The 15,706-nt window shown below is 36.7% G+C and overlaps 1 protein-coding gene across 19 annotated transcripts in view; it reads left to right on the top strand.

Moving 5' to 3' along the window:
• celf2 (cugbp, Elav-like family member 2) overlaps positions 1-15,706 on the top strand; it is a 205,137-nt gene that overhangs the window by 173,569 nt on the left and 15,862 nt on the right. For all 19 annotated transcript variants that reach the window (XM_015352322.2, XM_015352320.2, XM_015352325.2 and 16 more), the window contains 2 exons: positions 5,627-5,785; positions 6,446-6,509. In XM_015352322.2, coding sequence (XP_015207808.1) covers positions 5,627-5,785; positions 6,446-6,509 — 223 coding nt within the window. The remainder of the gene's footprint in view (positions 1-5,626; positions 5,786-6,445; positions 6,510-15,706) is intronic.

Here is a 15,706-nt window from a genome sequence, read left to right as displayed (position 1 = left end):
TTAAAACACTAAGGATACTAAGATCAAAATGGTGTTTGTGTAGTTTTATGTGCCTGTTATACATCATCAAACATGAACAAAGAAATAGAAGCGAAGAATATCTAAAACCCATTTGATACTTTTGGGGCTAAATCAGCCCCTATCTCAGCACATACAATGGTAAAGAAAATACTGAAAGTAGTGAATCTCTAGAAAAATCCACTTTTTTATACCACCAGTGGCTGGAACAACTAATACCTATGGGTCTTCTTTCCCCTAAAGCATACATTTGGCAGGAATTTTTATAGCAGAGTTCACTGTGAGTGTGCGCGTGTTTGGATGTGATGTGGAGCCCTTTGAGATTACCCCAACATGAGTTCTGTATAAACCACATCACACACACGATTGCATCAGAACTGAGGCTGCTGCACAAACTTCAGTCCTCAGCAGAGCAGGTCCAAAGAACTCGTAATTCTGCCTTGCTCACTTAAGTGACTGCTAATCTGGAAACAGTTGTTTGTCATTGCTGTGGTCAGTGCCAGCACCTTGTGTTAAAAGCTCCTCAGTAAACATGACCAGGGGTGTTGCCCACACTCATTCTATCAATTGCCTTGATTTGGAGCTTGCCCATTTGGCTGTGGACGAGCTGAATTCCTCCAGCTGTGACCACTACAATGCCTTCTCTGTGTTTTTGGCTGACAGTATATGAGCGGATTTTCTTTCACTGTGTTACAGGAACTGCTTTTTTCCATACCATTACTCTAGTTCCTTACCAATGATGTGGAACAATCCAGTCTTTTCTTTCCTGTTCACTTTCACTAGGCAGTCACTTATCTTCTCAATCCCGTGGCTGTAAAAGAGTTTGGGGTTTCTCTGTGCACTCCAGGCTCACTCTGTCCATTCAAGTCAGATTGGTTCAATAAGGGTACTGAAATTCTTGCCGGTTCTTCTACTAGTAAAGATGATACAACAGAGGAGCCGTCACTTCTTGTCATTCTGTCTTCAGGTACTGTAGCAGTGCCGCCCTGCTATTGATGATCTACATTAACCATTTTACCTGAATTGGACGCTGAACCATTCAGTGGAGATTTCTGCACACTAGACAAAGATAAACGATCTGATTCATAGTAATGTACATCTTATAGAGATCCCCAAGGAAAGTGTATAGTCATATTTGTAAATGAGATTGTGTCCCGCTGAAAAGAATAAATGAGGGTCTTCATGTGTCCCAAGGTTGTGTGACCTAAACTGCCATTCTTTTCTTGTCAGCTTTACAGTATGCTGCTCTATTCCAGCATAATCAGCAGTGTGTGCCCTTGGCTCCCATTTCTTCCATGATACACAAAAACATAAAAGCTGGGATGCTGCACAGGATTTTGCAATTTGTCAGGGCAAGGATATGCTCTAGAGCGTGCTCATCCCATTTCTGTCCTTTGCAGTCATGCTTCAGACAAAAAAACATGCCAGCCTGTATTAGTACACTAGGGGCTGCACTCCTTCAGATGGGGTTCAGAGTAGTGGTTCCTGATGGAGCTTACTGGAAGCACATTTACCACCGTCTACCTTTATTTTAATAGATTTCAGAAGCTAAGCAAGGGTGGGCCTGGTTGTTATTGGGATGAAAAACCTGCTAGGAAAACCAGGTCGATGCTGTAGGTCATGTCGGTGGACCAGTAGGTGCCACTCTTCCCACTAGACTAGAATCTCCAAAACCGGTGTCTCAACAATCAGCATAACTATCACTGCGGGACAGCGAGTGTGGATACTATCATGTAGTTTATGTTATCCTTTCGATGAGGCATTAAACTGAATATTAAGTCATTGAAAACCCTATGGCACTATTTGTAAGAGTTAACTCTAGTGTCCTGGATAAATTCTGGTCACTCTGGTCTTGTATAATTTGACCACCATAAAGTTCTTCCGTATTTCGGTTGATGAAGAATTTTGATCTGCTTTGGTAGTGAGGTTGCCAGATTTTTAAAAGCCTCTCAACCATAAATGTCCTCTGTGTGTGGTCAAAAATTCTAGTCTCTTTACATTCATGAGGCCAGTTTTTTTTCCTCATCAGTCAAGTAAATTGACCTAGAAGCAAAAAACGTCAAACTCCTCAATCTTGGCAACATATTGTGTGATTTTACTGACAGCATTGCACTGATCTTGTGGATCTTGGCTTGGGAACAGCCATAATGGAGGTGGTAAACTCTTAATGCGATTGTGGTATGTATCTTTGTGTTTCAACTTGACCTCAGTCCACCTGGGTACCTTTTGTTGAGAGTTGGAGCTCCAACCTTTACTAAACATAAGGTTATCGCAAAAATCTTGGTTATTTTAAACAGTAAAATGGAGATCATTTGGTTTGCATTAGGGGAATAATAGGAGGTCCTTTCACAAAAAATATATACTTAAGACTAGTACCAGTGTTGTAGTCTATGGGGTAGAAGATCCATAGGTAAATGGGTATTATCCAGCCTAAGAATGAGGTTGAAACCTCATATTCTATAAAGGAAATACAAATAACTTACGTGCCACAAGAAATGGGTCTAATGTCATTGTCTGCACTTGTTTTTTGGATTTTCTATCAGAACCATAAAGTGGAAGTTTGGTTTTATAGATGGACTTGCTACATTTGACTATTTTATAAAGTAAACTTGTTTTCTGCATAACAATTTCAATCACAGGGATGTCAAAAGATATTTAATTGACAGAATGCCAATATTATTAAGGTGGTAGCAAAAGGAAACATTTTAGATTTACTCCTTAAAAAGATTGTTTTATCATCGTAACCAAAAAATGAAATTTTCAGATTGTGTAAACACCTTTATAAATCCAAAAAGCTTATAGCCCAATTATTTACTTATTATTCTGCCTTGTGAACTTTCATGTGCTGTTCAAGTGAGCAGTAAAATTATTTATCCTGTGTCAGTCACTGTTACAGAGAAGAATGAGGCTTATAAAGGGAAAAGGTCAGAGTTTCTCTCTAAAGAAGTATACTGGTGCACAATAAAATGCAACACTTGGGTTTAATGGATTCAGTCAAATATTTTAAATAGCAAAACAATCACAGAAAAGAATAACAAAAATAGAAATGAAGGATAATATTACTTTAGAACAAAAATTGTCATATTGCTAAAATGAAAACATTACAAAGTTAGCATCTGGTATGATCTCATTAACACCTGATCAGGCCTGATCAGCCTCTGGACAGATTGCTGTGGGACGTTTCACCAATCTTCCTGTGCAGCTGTAGCCATCTTGCAAAGTTTAGTCAGGTTTGTTATCTCCTGTTGTTGGTATTAAATAAATGGTTCCACAGATATTTTGTGGGACTTTGTTCTGGATAAGGGTTTAGCAATAACAACACCTCAACATTGTTTTTTTAATAAGTTATGCCGTCATCCGTGCAATGTGCTTGCAGGAATGGCAAAACTGAGCTCAGGGTCTTTGTCATTGTCATGTATTGCACTAATTAGCATAATACCATAATATATTATATATTATAATATATAAGGACTAATTTTGCCTTCAATCTGTTCCAAAGGCATTCTTGTGATAAAGGAGATTTTATCAACACACTTTCACTTCCCCACTGATTGACTTGAACAATGCAAAAGTCAGCATAACACTCACCATGATGTTTCCACACACTTAGTCTTCTGTCAGGTCTGTCAAGGACAGAGTGCTAGTTATTGGTAAAAAATGCTCCACCTCTCTCTTTGCTGCCACCTCAAATCCTCTGTTAACCAGAGAAGGAGGCAATGGCATCCAAGTATGCAGATCATTTTCATGCAGGCTGTTAATATTGTGATATTCATGGGTTATTTCTTTATGGAATTACTCACACTGTAGCCACTAAAGTCTCAAAATGATTAATCATGTAGTTCACAGAGATCTGATGGCCCTGGGCCAATGTGGTGACCTTATGCCTTCCAGAATGTGACCCCTCCCACACAGAGCAGGATACTTCAGTTTTGTGTGGTGATTGTCCACTTCTCTCAGAGACAGACATACCTTCCAATATATCAATAGCAATCATGAGTACTCAGGAAGGGTCTCGATATATTTTATTCTGTTCTGGAATTAATAAAAATCTTGTCATTTTGAATGGCTATATAGTATTTGCAGATTCTGAATTGATTTATTTTGGCAAATTTAACTTAATACCAAACACTGGGTACACACCACTCGAGATCAGCATTTTTGTTATCCCAATAAACGATGCTATTCGACAAATATATTTTCTGACTATTGAACTGTTTATGGAAAGCATAAACTGTTGGGTTTTCATTGTGCATCAGTATATGCAGTCTTATGTTTATTACAGTCTTTTGAAATGTGAAATGTAAATTATGTACCATTCAGTGCCAATAAGGGAAGATGAAGAGTTTTACTATCTGCTTCATTGGGTGTCACTGCCCATACCTACAGTTGTCCAGGGTATAATGTAATAAACTCAGTTTTATTTGTAACATTTTTAAAAGCTGTTTATGTAGTTTACTAGTTCATATTTGATTTATTGTAGGCACAGATTCAGATACAATATTATACATTTGTGTTGTTAACAATAGTTTTGAAGTATTAGGGCTGAAATTTGCAGTGACTTTTAATAACTTGTGAATTGAAATCTTGTTCTTCTGTTGTGCTTTCTACTTCTGTATAAATATGTGCCTGCTAAGCCACTTCCCGTGTCAATGAGCCGTTATGTGTGTATTTGTCTAGTGCTTGTCCATGTGTAGTCAAATGTCAAGATCCTAATGCATCTGTTAAATATTTCAGTGTAAACATCACTATTTTAGTCCATTTTACTTTTGCATCACGGTGAAGTACAAGATTGTTTGCAGCCTGTTTGACATGGTGATATGTGGTTTGGATTGCAAGTGGCCCTGCTTCGGTGATTGGATCCCATCATGTTTAATTTAGAGGTCATGAAATGCCGTGTTTTGTGTACCTTAACATTGTGACAACCCTGAATCCATTCATACCACAGCAACATTTCATGGGCAGTGATTAAGTGGAGCTTTTATTCACCCCATTTGTTTGTTTTCAGGAATGCAACAGCAAACCTGACAGCTTAGAAGGACCAGCACGAAAACTTTAAATTCGTCTTTTCTTGAATTTCAGATACTTATGTGATACATGCATCTGCTTCTCATGCATTTTGACTTGCCTATCACATTAATATACATTTTTCATTTCTGTGATTTTGGAACTTTAGTATAACTTTAGTCCATTTCCACACCTTTTTCTGGAATTCTATCAAGCCCTCCCTTATTCTCCAAGACCTTACCACTTTTATTGCAGAAGTTGTAAATGGCTATTTAATCTTGGGTGTCTCATAATGCTGTATTGGTAGGTATGTTTTTGTAGTTTAAGAGGGCAGAGAAAGTGACGCGTCTCTTCTAATGTACAGATAAAAACTTAAAGTAAGTTATGTTACAGAAATTGTGGTGCTCATCAAAAGCTGAGAATGTGAACGCTATGCTGTCTTGCAGCGCCAAAAGGAATTATTGCAGCCCAAAAAATGGTATTTTAAAATAATAATTATAATAATTATAAATCTTAAGGTATTTTGGTTAAATATGCCACATTGCCTTGTGTTACCAGCTATTATTTGTAGCAGAACTGAATTTCCAAACTGCTTCCCCTGCAGGGTTGCTCTTCTCCAATTGTGGTGAAGTTTGCCGATACTCAGAAGGACAAGGAGCAGAGACGTCTTCAGCAGCAGCTGGCCCAGCAGATGCAGCAGCTCAACACTGCCACCTGGGGGAACCTCACTGGATTGGGTGGACTGACACCACAGTACCTGGCAGTGAGTCACTGTGCCTTGTTCTTTGCCGTTCACTCTAGGTTTTTCTAATTACTGTTAAGGACATGCACATTTTTTTTTTACAAAAATCAGTCTGCAAAAATAATTTCAGCATTTTAGTGCTGAATGTATTTTATACAGTTCCTCATGGCCATTTTCATCAACTCCTGTTGCATAACTCCTGTAATTCACTAGTTTATATATGCATCTATATAGAGAGATGCATATCTTTCAGGACAAATGTTCAATCCCTTTGTGCTAACTAAAAATAAAGAAATAAAGAAAATAATGCAAGCCAAAACAGAATGTGAGCCAAAATAAGATTCTCAATGGAGTTTTTATAACCACTTGTTTTCCATGTACCCCACTATATCATATGCTTAAAAAAAGCTTGATTGACAGTTATGATGTTGTAAGCACAAGGCTATTGAGAGATTTAATTAGTCACAGCATGTTGTTGTAAACAAATTTAACACCTGGTTGTTAAACTTGTAAATTGCTTAATTGTTTTTGTGGACTGATTTAATATTCATAGCAAGCTCGAGCCCCAGGAATTTTCTGTTTCAGCAGTGTGAGCATTACCTGTACCTCGGCAAGGGGTGTGTACTTTGAGGGATGAAAAATGTACCTTTTGGTGATTTTTTTTTTGTCTCTTGCTTTTAGCTTCTTCAGCAAGCCACGTCTTCTAGTAACCTGGGAGCATTTAGTGGCATTCAGCAAATGGCAGGTGAGTGAAATCACTCTTAATATTGACTGCTTGTTTTTCAGTATCCTTGGTATAATAATAGCTAATGGGTTTATACATTAGCTCAGGTCAGACCATTCTCAGTAGGTGTTCACGCTTTCAGACTCAGGCCTTGCCATTTGCTTTAGCAGGACAAAATTGGAAATACTGTTCACCCTTGGGAATACATTGGGAACCATCAACACTGACTCCTGTTGCTGATTAAAGAGCTTTGGCACTGAAATGTTTCAATGGGACTTGGGTCTGTCATCTGGGGGGGACAGAAGTACCAGCAGTAAGCACCAATGATCACAACAAAAAAGCTGGAAGGCAAATCAGATCAAATAACAATTGTAGAGTGCAGTTTAAGATATTCCAGGACAATAATTTCATTTTTAATTGTGCATACTTTTTGCAAAATTAAAAATAGGAAGCATTTCTTCATGACAGCAGATATGTGATAGAGTGGTATCCCATTGTATGAAGGATTACACCTCTAGCAGCTGAATTACCTTTTAACCAGGTTTCAGTTCTGATCACTTCCATGAAGCTTGCCCATTTAAGAACAGGGAATTAAATACATCTAGATTTCCAATATGTTCCTTCGTAATGCACTTCATTCTGATTTTAATAAGTTAATCAACCTCATTATCACACTAAAGAACGAAGTGAAAGGAAGTAAAAAAGTGTCTTTTGCTAGAAACCAATATCTAAGATCAAACATAAAAACTTAATTGAACATGAGAAATTGGGATTGCTTTACTCTCTTCATATCTTTGTAACATACTGAAATTGAGATGGGTGGATATTTATAAGTGTGACAGGTAAGTTGCTTATGCAAACAATTTTAAAAACCTCTTGCCTTCTCACTATTTTCCAAAGGATTTTCTGCAAGCTTTTCAACAAATCTGATATGAATCTCTAAATTAGCCTGCCCCAGCATTTTTACACAGTCATTTTAAGATGAAGTTTGTGTACTGTATTCCCAAATATGGAATATGCTGCTTTTATAAAAAGAAATGACAGGTTGGTTTTTATTTTATTATGCAAGATGTTTGTGCTGTTGTAACTCCAAACTTGCAGATTCCGACTTCCTGCCAATTCTTTTTATGATTCTGATCGACACTAGGGGATTATTTAATTATGTAGCAGAGATAACAAGAATGAAGAGCTCTCTAAGGTATGCCCAACTAAGATGTCTTACTCACACAGATGCATTTATTGCATATGAATTGTGCTAAATTGAAAATCCAGGCTAGGAGTAAGATCTTTATTTTCTCTCTGTCTGGTGTAGGTGGAAGGAGGCGGTGAGAGAACAATAAGATTTATTCACAGCATTTAATGTTTGCTTACTGTCTAGAATGTTCCTGGTATATTTCCGTCATTATTTCTTATTCTCAGATTCACTTTTTGTGAATCCAAAGAGTATCTAAACTTTTCCTCCCCCCAGTGTACTCAGACTTCCGGCTCCAGCTTTGTATCTCTAAATGGAAGCCTGTTAGGTATTAATTGTGTCAGGAAAAGAAGCCACGATCTACTTTAAATAGGATACCTAAACATTGCAGAAGTTCAATGAAGCGCAATTACATTTGCACCCTTGTGGTTTAGAAGCTTCAGATATCCAGATTATGTGATTGATTCTTTTTGGTTAATGAACAAAATCTTGTGTGTCAGGAATCAAAGGGATAGCGCTTTCAGAAAAGACACATAGTTGTGGAGTTTCTAACATGAGCAGAGACTCTAGCAGCTGATGTATGAAGATTATTTTAAGGTCAGTCTTACTGAGCGACCTTCCATTTAAGTTTCTGGGTTGCACGCACTGCGGAAGAAGATCACAACAGAGCACAGATGCTCATTATGGGTGCAAGGATGAACTAAAAAGCCAAAGGAATCCCAGAGCTAGGAAGAAAGCTTGGATTTGACAGAAAAAGCAATTAAGGCAGTCGATGCAGCCCCCTACTACTCATTCCTCTTTTTAAAAATACCACAGACAATAGCAGTACCCAATGGTAATAAAATATTAGATTTAAAGTATTACATTTTTGCAAGGAGATAATACACAAGCTTTATACATCAAATGAAATGCATTCTCTTGTGAAGCACTGCAGCCCATGATAAGTAACTATAGTGTCCCCGTGGATCTAAGTAGCAGATTTCTAGCCCTGATTCCTGGAAAAAATAAGAATTATTACTGATGCCTCGTATCCCATGGATGTTGGGAGGCTCTTCTTTAGCAAGTGATAGTGTGTGACAGGACTGCCTTAGCTTTTTCAAGCCACATCAGCTCCTGCTTGTTTTTTACTTTGTACAGCATCCTCTTCAACGCCAGACACGTATATTTTACTTATATGAGTTTAAATCTCTGTGTAACCCTGCTGCTCCCTTCAAATTATTGAGGCACAAAGAAGTTTAATTTAAAAAAAGCTCACTGCAGCAATATTGCAGAGCTTTCAAATGCTGTCTCTCAGCTCAGTCCACAAACTGTTTTGTACTGCCATCAACACATAACTGCAAACCATACAACTCTCACTGTGCGTAGTTTTTTTAAGTGTATTATTGTTTTAAGAATGAAAATTTGTAAATATAAAATCACCTACCTAAATACAATATATATATCAGATTAAAAATCTAATTTTCATTTCACAAACTGATGCTGAAATCGTTTCTGTTGTATCTTAAGATACTGTCCTTTATAGCATGTTTTCATAACACAGACACAATTTTGCAGCATTTCGTGCAGGTCTTCAAATGAACAAGACAGGCTGATTGGCTTCTTCTCATTTTAAATTTTTCACGTGCTGATAGTATTGTTTGTTGTTGACATCTGTTAAGGCAGCTGAAGCAGTATTTTAGTGAATTTAAGATTATCCTACATCATATGTTTAAATAAACATTTCTGTGAATATGAAAAGCATCTTTAATGGTTTGGATTTTACTCAGTTTTTTAAGTCAAGCATAATAGGTTAAAAAGAACTAGGAATGCCACGTAAATTGTTGTATTAATGAGGTGCAGAATGCTTCAGGGAGCTCATATTAGAGATTACAGACTTGCAGTGTTTATTGTCATGTGGATAAAGAAATTTAATTGCATCTCAGGAATGTGGGCTCCAGTTCTCCCAACTCACTGGCATCTCGTGAGTAAGGATTTTGAAAATGTGTGGAAGCAAACCCATATTGATGATGATGATGATGTTGATAATAAGGAATACTCAAAAGGTGAATCTGGTTTTAAAAGTAATTTGGTTTATTTTTAGAAAGATGACAAGATAGTGTCACCCCGCTGTCACTGATATCGCAGTCTTGAGGAGTCTGGTTAATTACAAGGACAAGCAAATTGATGTGAGCTTTCAGGCAGCTTCAAGATACGCACAGTCTGTGCCAGTAACATACAGTTTCTCCGAGGTTAATATTGTACAAAACATCTGTTCAGGTCATGCAGATGGCACCTTACAGGCCCAAAATAGATATGGTCAGTCTCTGAGCTGAGATTAAACATTAGTTTAGGGATGGCACCAATCTATTTACAGTCCTAGACTGCAAAAATAAATAATGAAATGTTTTTAAGAGCATGTTTTTTTCCCTGTGCCATTCTTTTTCAGCTACTTGCCGACATTTGTCACAAATAATTTGAAAAAATAGGAATCGAGTTCAATTGAAAATGTTGTGTTTTTCATTTGGTTCTGTAATTGCAGTGCATGCCTTTTCATTAAAGTGTTTTTTCAGTCATTTGTGTCCAACATTAACACCAGCCTTCAAGTTTTCTGTCAAGAGTAATATTTGTTGCTTTTCTTCTCTGGAGGGATTAAGCTGTGGAAAGCAATTGGCACTGTAATCCCTTACAAGGGTGCTTAAAGAAGGATTGGGAAATTTAGTCTGGTACTTAAAGTAGAGAGCAATTGAACACACACTTCCTAGCACATGAAACACCAAATAACCTAATTTAGTGCATTATAAATACAGCTATTAAATAGATTTAACTAGAGATGCATATGTTTTGCTTTACTTAATTTTCAAATTTCAAGTACCATTACTGTCTTCATGTAGTCTATGGGCAATACTTTTAGCAGGGATCAAGACCTGACCATGCCCCTTTAACACCCTGGGGCTACTCTGAAAGCAAATAAAAGAGAATGTAAAAATAGGGAGATCTTTCAGAAAGAAAGGAACTGGCTTGCATTGTGGGGGGGGCCTAATTGAGATGCTGGGATTGGTTTTGAACTGGAATTGTCCATTGCGTTCATTGGTTAAATCGAAAAGTTAGAGAATGTGCTGCACACATGCTAATAGGACATGTGAGAATGTTCTATTACCATCCATCTGTCATTCTCTAACAGGCTCTGATTGGCAAGCGCTTATAACAACTGACATCTGTTCTCACTTATTGATATGCAGATTTATGGTAATTGGTATGAACAATACGGAGCAAAATTACCTAAGGTGAACATTAAACTTACAACCACAGTCCCTCGTAAATACACTTTTTTCTTTTCTAAATACTTAAGTTTCTACTAGATAATCTGATGTGATGTAAGCACCTTTGGTTTTTTTATATTATTAAACACAGTTAGTCCTCAGTCCTCTAAATGTCCCAATGTGAAATGTTTAAATCGACAAATTAAACAATTATTTTGGAATCTGTGACACTTACCACTGCCCAAAAGTAAAAGAAAAACTGTCAATATTGTGTTTGTATCAATCTTTTAATTTGATAACAAAAGGCTGAAAAAATACTTTTTGCAGGGAAGCCTTCATCAAGCCCAAAGCCATTATTTTAGTGCTTTTGTATTTCTCCAATTTTATTTAGAGTTCTGCCATATCATAACATCCTTCTGATGAAACATTTAAGCAAGATTTTAACTTGGTCCTTGGTGTAACCCCTGATGTTCTTGCTAATTCAATTAAATTTATTGGGCTTCCACAATCAAGTTCCCTCCTTAATTCAGCTGGTGAAGTGATTTCTCTCTACTGCTGCGTCACAAGGCTGCTGGTATGTATGACCCATGAAAGTGCCGCATTTAAGTAGAGGATGAAGTGGCTCCCCTCCTATATGAAAAGTTACAGACAAGAGGAGGCCATTCAGCCTAGCTAGCCAGTTTGGTTTCTAGTAGCTTGTCAATCCTAGGAGTGAAAAGAAAGAAATCAGGGTATTTGTTTCTTCAGCATGTTTTCACAACCCTTTGTGTTACGAAGTGCCTCCTGTTTTGCATTTTAAGTGCACTTCCACTTAGTTCCCACTTTAGTCATTTAGTTTATATTTCACTTCTGATTTTGAAGCAGCCATTGGGTTGGCCTGTCTATGTCAGTTTGTTTGAGGTATTTGAATATGTGAATCTGGTCTCCTTGTAATCTTCTATATCCAAGAGTGAAAAAGGTTAATTCATGTAGACTGTTGGCGTAGGACAGTCCTTTAAGCCCAGGAGTATATCTAGTTGGTTTTCTGTGGACTGATTCCAGAGCAGTACTATGATGACCAACATTGTGCACAATGTTCTAAATGAGGTATTACTAGTGATTTGTACTCTTGTAATGTCCCATGCTCTAGAATGTTTTTCACTATGTATCAATTTTTGCTTTATTGCTTTTCCTGCATTGTCTTTAAGATGTAAATGTTCTCAGCGTAGACTCTTAAGTACTGTAGGCTTTTCAATATTAACTAATGTTAATAGATGTATCGTATCTTTTGTTTTTGCTACCTGTGTGTAATATTATGCACTTCTCTACATTAAACATCATTTGCCTAGTTTTGCCCAGTCTTGAATTTTATCTGAATCTTTCTGAATGTATTTTGCTGTCAAGTAATGTTTGCCGATTCCTTTAAACTGATATCATATAGAAACTTCACTACTTTACTAATCATAGCATAATCTAGATCAATCTGATCTAGATTATAATTCATAAAGAGGATTGAAATTAATATAGACCTCGCTGATATCCACTAATCGCGCGTTAATGAGAACATCAAACCATATCTGTATTCTCTTATCTATTAACAAATTCTCCATCCAAACACCTTTAATGGCTACTGCCTGTAACTTGAAAGGTAACCATTTACAATATAAGGAACTTTATCAGAAGCCTCCTAAAAATCTAAATAGACCACAGTATATTCCTTGTGCAGGTCTGTTACTGTTGTTTTTTGTTCAAATTAATCTAACAAGGTTGTTAAGTAAGACCTGTCGCATATAATACAATGTTGATTGTCTCTTAGGATGTTATTGCCATAGAGACGATAATCTAGTTCTAATTATTGCTTCCATAGCCATAGCCATGTTATAGAAATACGACTTATTGGTCTGTAATTACTTGTTACCATTTTTATGGATGAGCATTACTTTAGAAATTTTCCAGTCAATTCTTGGAAGAGTTGTATTAAAGCCTTTGATGAAAAACATTTATTGTTTCCTTAAACTCAATCATTAGGATACCATCAGGCCCTCAAGATTTATCCTAAGTACTTCTAGTACCTGTAACACATCTTCCTCTTCTGTTCTGATACGGTTTATAATATAGAATTCGAACCTTCTTCAGCCTGAGACATTTTATTGATATTTTCCTCTTTTAACACCTGAGTAAACATTAAATTATAAATTCATAGCCATTTACCTTTCCATTGTCTTGATTTTTTTATTACATTACATTTTATTTCATCCTCGGTTTCTTTTGTTGTTGTAATACTGAAAGAAATGTGAGCCTCCATTTTAAAATGGCATTTTAAAATCTCAGAGCTGCTTTAAGAATCAGAAGATGTCCAGCACTCTTCAAAATAATTAATTTTTTTACAAAGTGTTGTAAAGAAGCAAAAAAAAAACATTTCAAAATCCTAAACAGAATGAATGATAATTGTGAATTTATCATTTCTAAAAATATAAATAAATGTTTTAGATGTCAGTCTTTGGAGGGTGGCACAGTGGTACAGTGGTTAGCAGTGCTGTCTATAACGTATCTGTTCATACAGTATGTATTTCCCACAGTCTGAAGGCATGCTGGTAGCTTCATTGGCTCCTGGGAAAAAGGTGTGTACGTGTCTTTGCGTTTGTGTCCATCAGCCCCGTGATGGACTGGCGTGCTGTCCAAGGTGTACCCTGCCTGGCATCTGTTGCTTGCCATGTTAGACTCCCCCATGATTCTGAATGGAGGAACCGGTTTGAAAATGGATGTGTGGATGTCAAACCTTTTTGGTAGCTATGAAGACTAGATGTGATCTTGCCACCCCTCTTTCTTAAGAAGACGTCTGTGGAAGAGGGGGATCTGTGATCACCCAGTGACCCATGTTGACATACCTAGATGTATTTTGTAATAATGTTTTTAAAATAACTGCATTTGTAGTTTTAATGAGGCTTTGTATCTGGATGGAAGAAGCCTGCAGTGTTTGGTACTGCAGCCAGCATTTGCTTAGATACAGAGCTAAAAATGGCTTTCTTTAGAAATCACTGTTGTTTAAATGATTGCCCTCGCCTCTTTAGGAGGAAGGCCTCAATTACAACAAATGGTTAGAAAGTCATTTTACATGCAGATACTGACAACAGAGATGACTGAAACAGTGTATGTCTTAGCAGGGGGTTCAAATATGTTAATTTCTCTGTTTGAGAACTGATTTCTGCTGCTGCTACCTCAGTATTGTAGAGTCTGCATTTGATTATAAAAAGAGTGATTGCTTTACATACTGGAACAGTGAGCAAAGGAGCAGTTGGAAATGGAATGAAGCTTACAATAGTGCCTAATAGCATCCACATCCCTTATTAGGAAAAGCAAGTATTTGGAATTAAAACCATTATCTGTTGGAAGACTTAATTGCAGTTCTTTTGAATATTTTACTCTGTGGATTTGTTAAAGTTTTTGAAGTAAAAATAAATCAACACAAAATAAATCCTGTTTATGTTTGGATATGCAATGAACTATTTTGTTGAACATCCATTATTTATTTTCTGTATTTTTTGCTTGGTTATATTAGACATATAAGACTACAGAGTAAAGACAGTCCCACATATTGACTAATACTGTTGACTACATTTGCATTGCCTTTGGAGGTCTCTATATACTGTAGTTCTGAGGCTTCTGTTGTATTTCCAAAGAGCAGAATGTTATAGTAGATTTGATAATAAATTTGACTTTGCTCTTGCACTGTTAGTTAGATTACATTATAACATTTTTAGAGTTTTTTTTTTATTTGCTCATATTTCATCATGGGTGTGAATAGATCTGGAGGTCACTGTATGTAACATATATTGACAAGACATTTTTGGCATCTTTGAAAATAATTCTTAGGCTTAATGTTGAGTAATATTAGCATAAACATCATAAAATGACATCAAACGTGTTGGTTTAATTGTGCGTCTGATTTCATCGCACCAAAATCAAAAATCCATATAATGTTTAAACTGGATCACCAAATCAAAAGTGGTATCTGCTGTTAATATTACCTTGTTACTGAAAATGCTGTTCTAAAATGATCAAAATGATTTACAGTAAAAAGATTATTTTGGGGGGTGTCTGAAACAGGTGTTTGAAAATGGAGCAAGTTTCCATAAATTAACTATAACATGTTTTGAAAAATGATTAAATATAGCTGCATCAAAACAGGAGCAGATTATCATTGTTCAGCAAGCAGTTACCTTATTCTTAGAAGTGGGAGAAATATAATTTCATGCATTATGTATAAAACATTTTTCACACTTCTGTAGTACTGCTTAGCCTAAACCATTATTAATAACGTGACATTTCCTTTCACACATGCAAAGCAGCTGTAAGGATGAGTTGCCCTCTTGATGCGCACTGAGCACTTGTCATAATCAAGTCATTGTCATTCCTCTTCACACATTTGCTGTGCAATAGGTCATCTGTCCTTTCGACTTTGATCTGGAAGCATCAGTTGAAACCACTTTGATTTAAACCATTCATTTGTGTAACCAAACAGAGTTTACACCTTTCTTGAAATGAATAACCTTTTGACAGAAAGGTGATTTTCATTTCAGAAAGAGAATCAAGAGGTCGAGGAAATCTTGAGAGTTTTTGGCTTCACTTCCTTGTTTGGCTTCGTAACCATATTGTTGCCTGCTCTTGTCCAATGTCGGAAGCAAAGCGAGGCTGAGCCTGGTCAGCCTGGTCAGGAGACCTCCAGGAAAACTAGGTTGTGGCTGTAATTGGTGTATCAGAGGCTGATGTTCCTTCCTCTGGAACAAAGTTTCCAACCAGTGTCCCCA

This window comes from Lepisosteus oculatus, chromosome 7, assembly GCF_040954835.1.
Source record: "Lepisosteus oculatus isolate fLepOcu1 chromosome 7, fLepOcu1.hap2, whole genome shotgun sequence".
NCBI lineage: Eukaryota > Metazoa > Chordata > Actinopteri > Semionotiformes > Lepisosteidae > Lepisosteus > Lepisosteus oculatus.
Note: the sequence above shows the minus strand (reverse complement) of the source record. Positions and strands in the feature narration are given on the sequence as shown.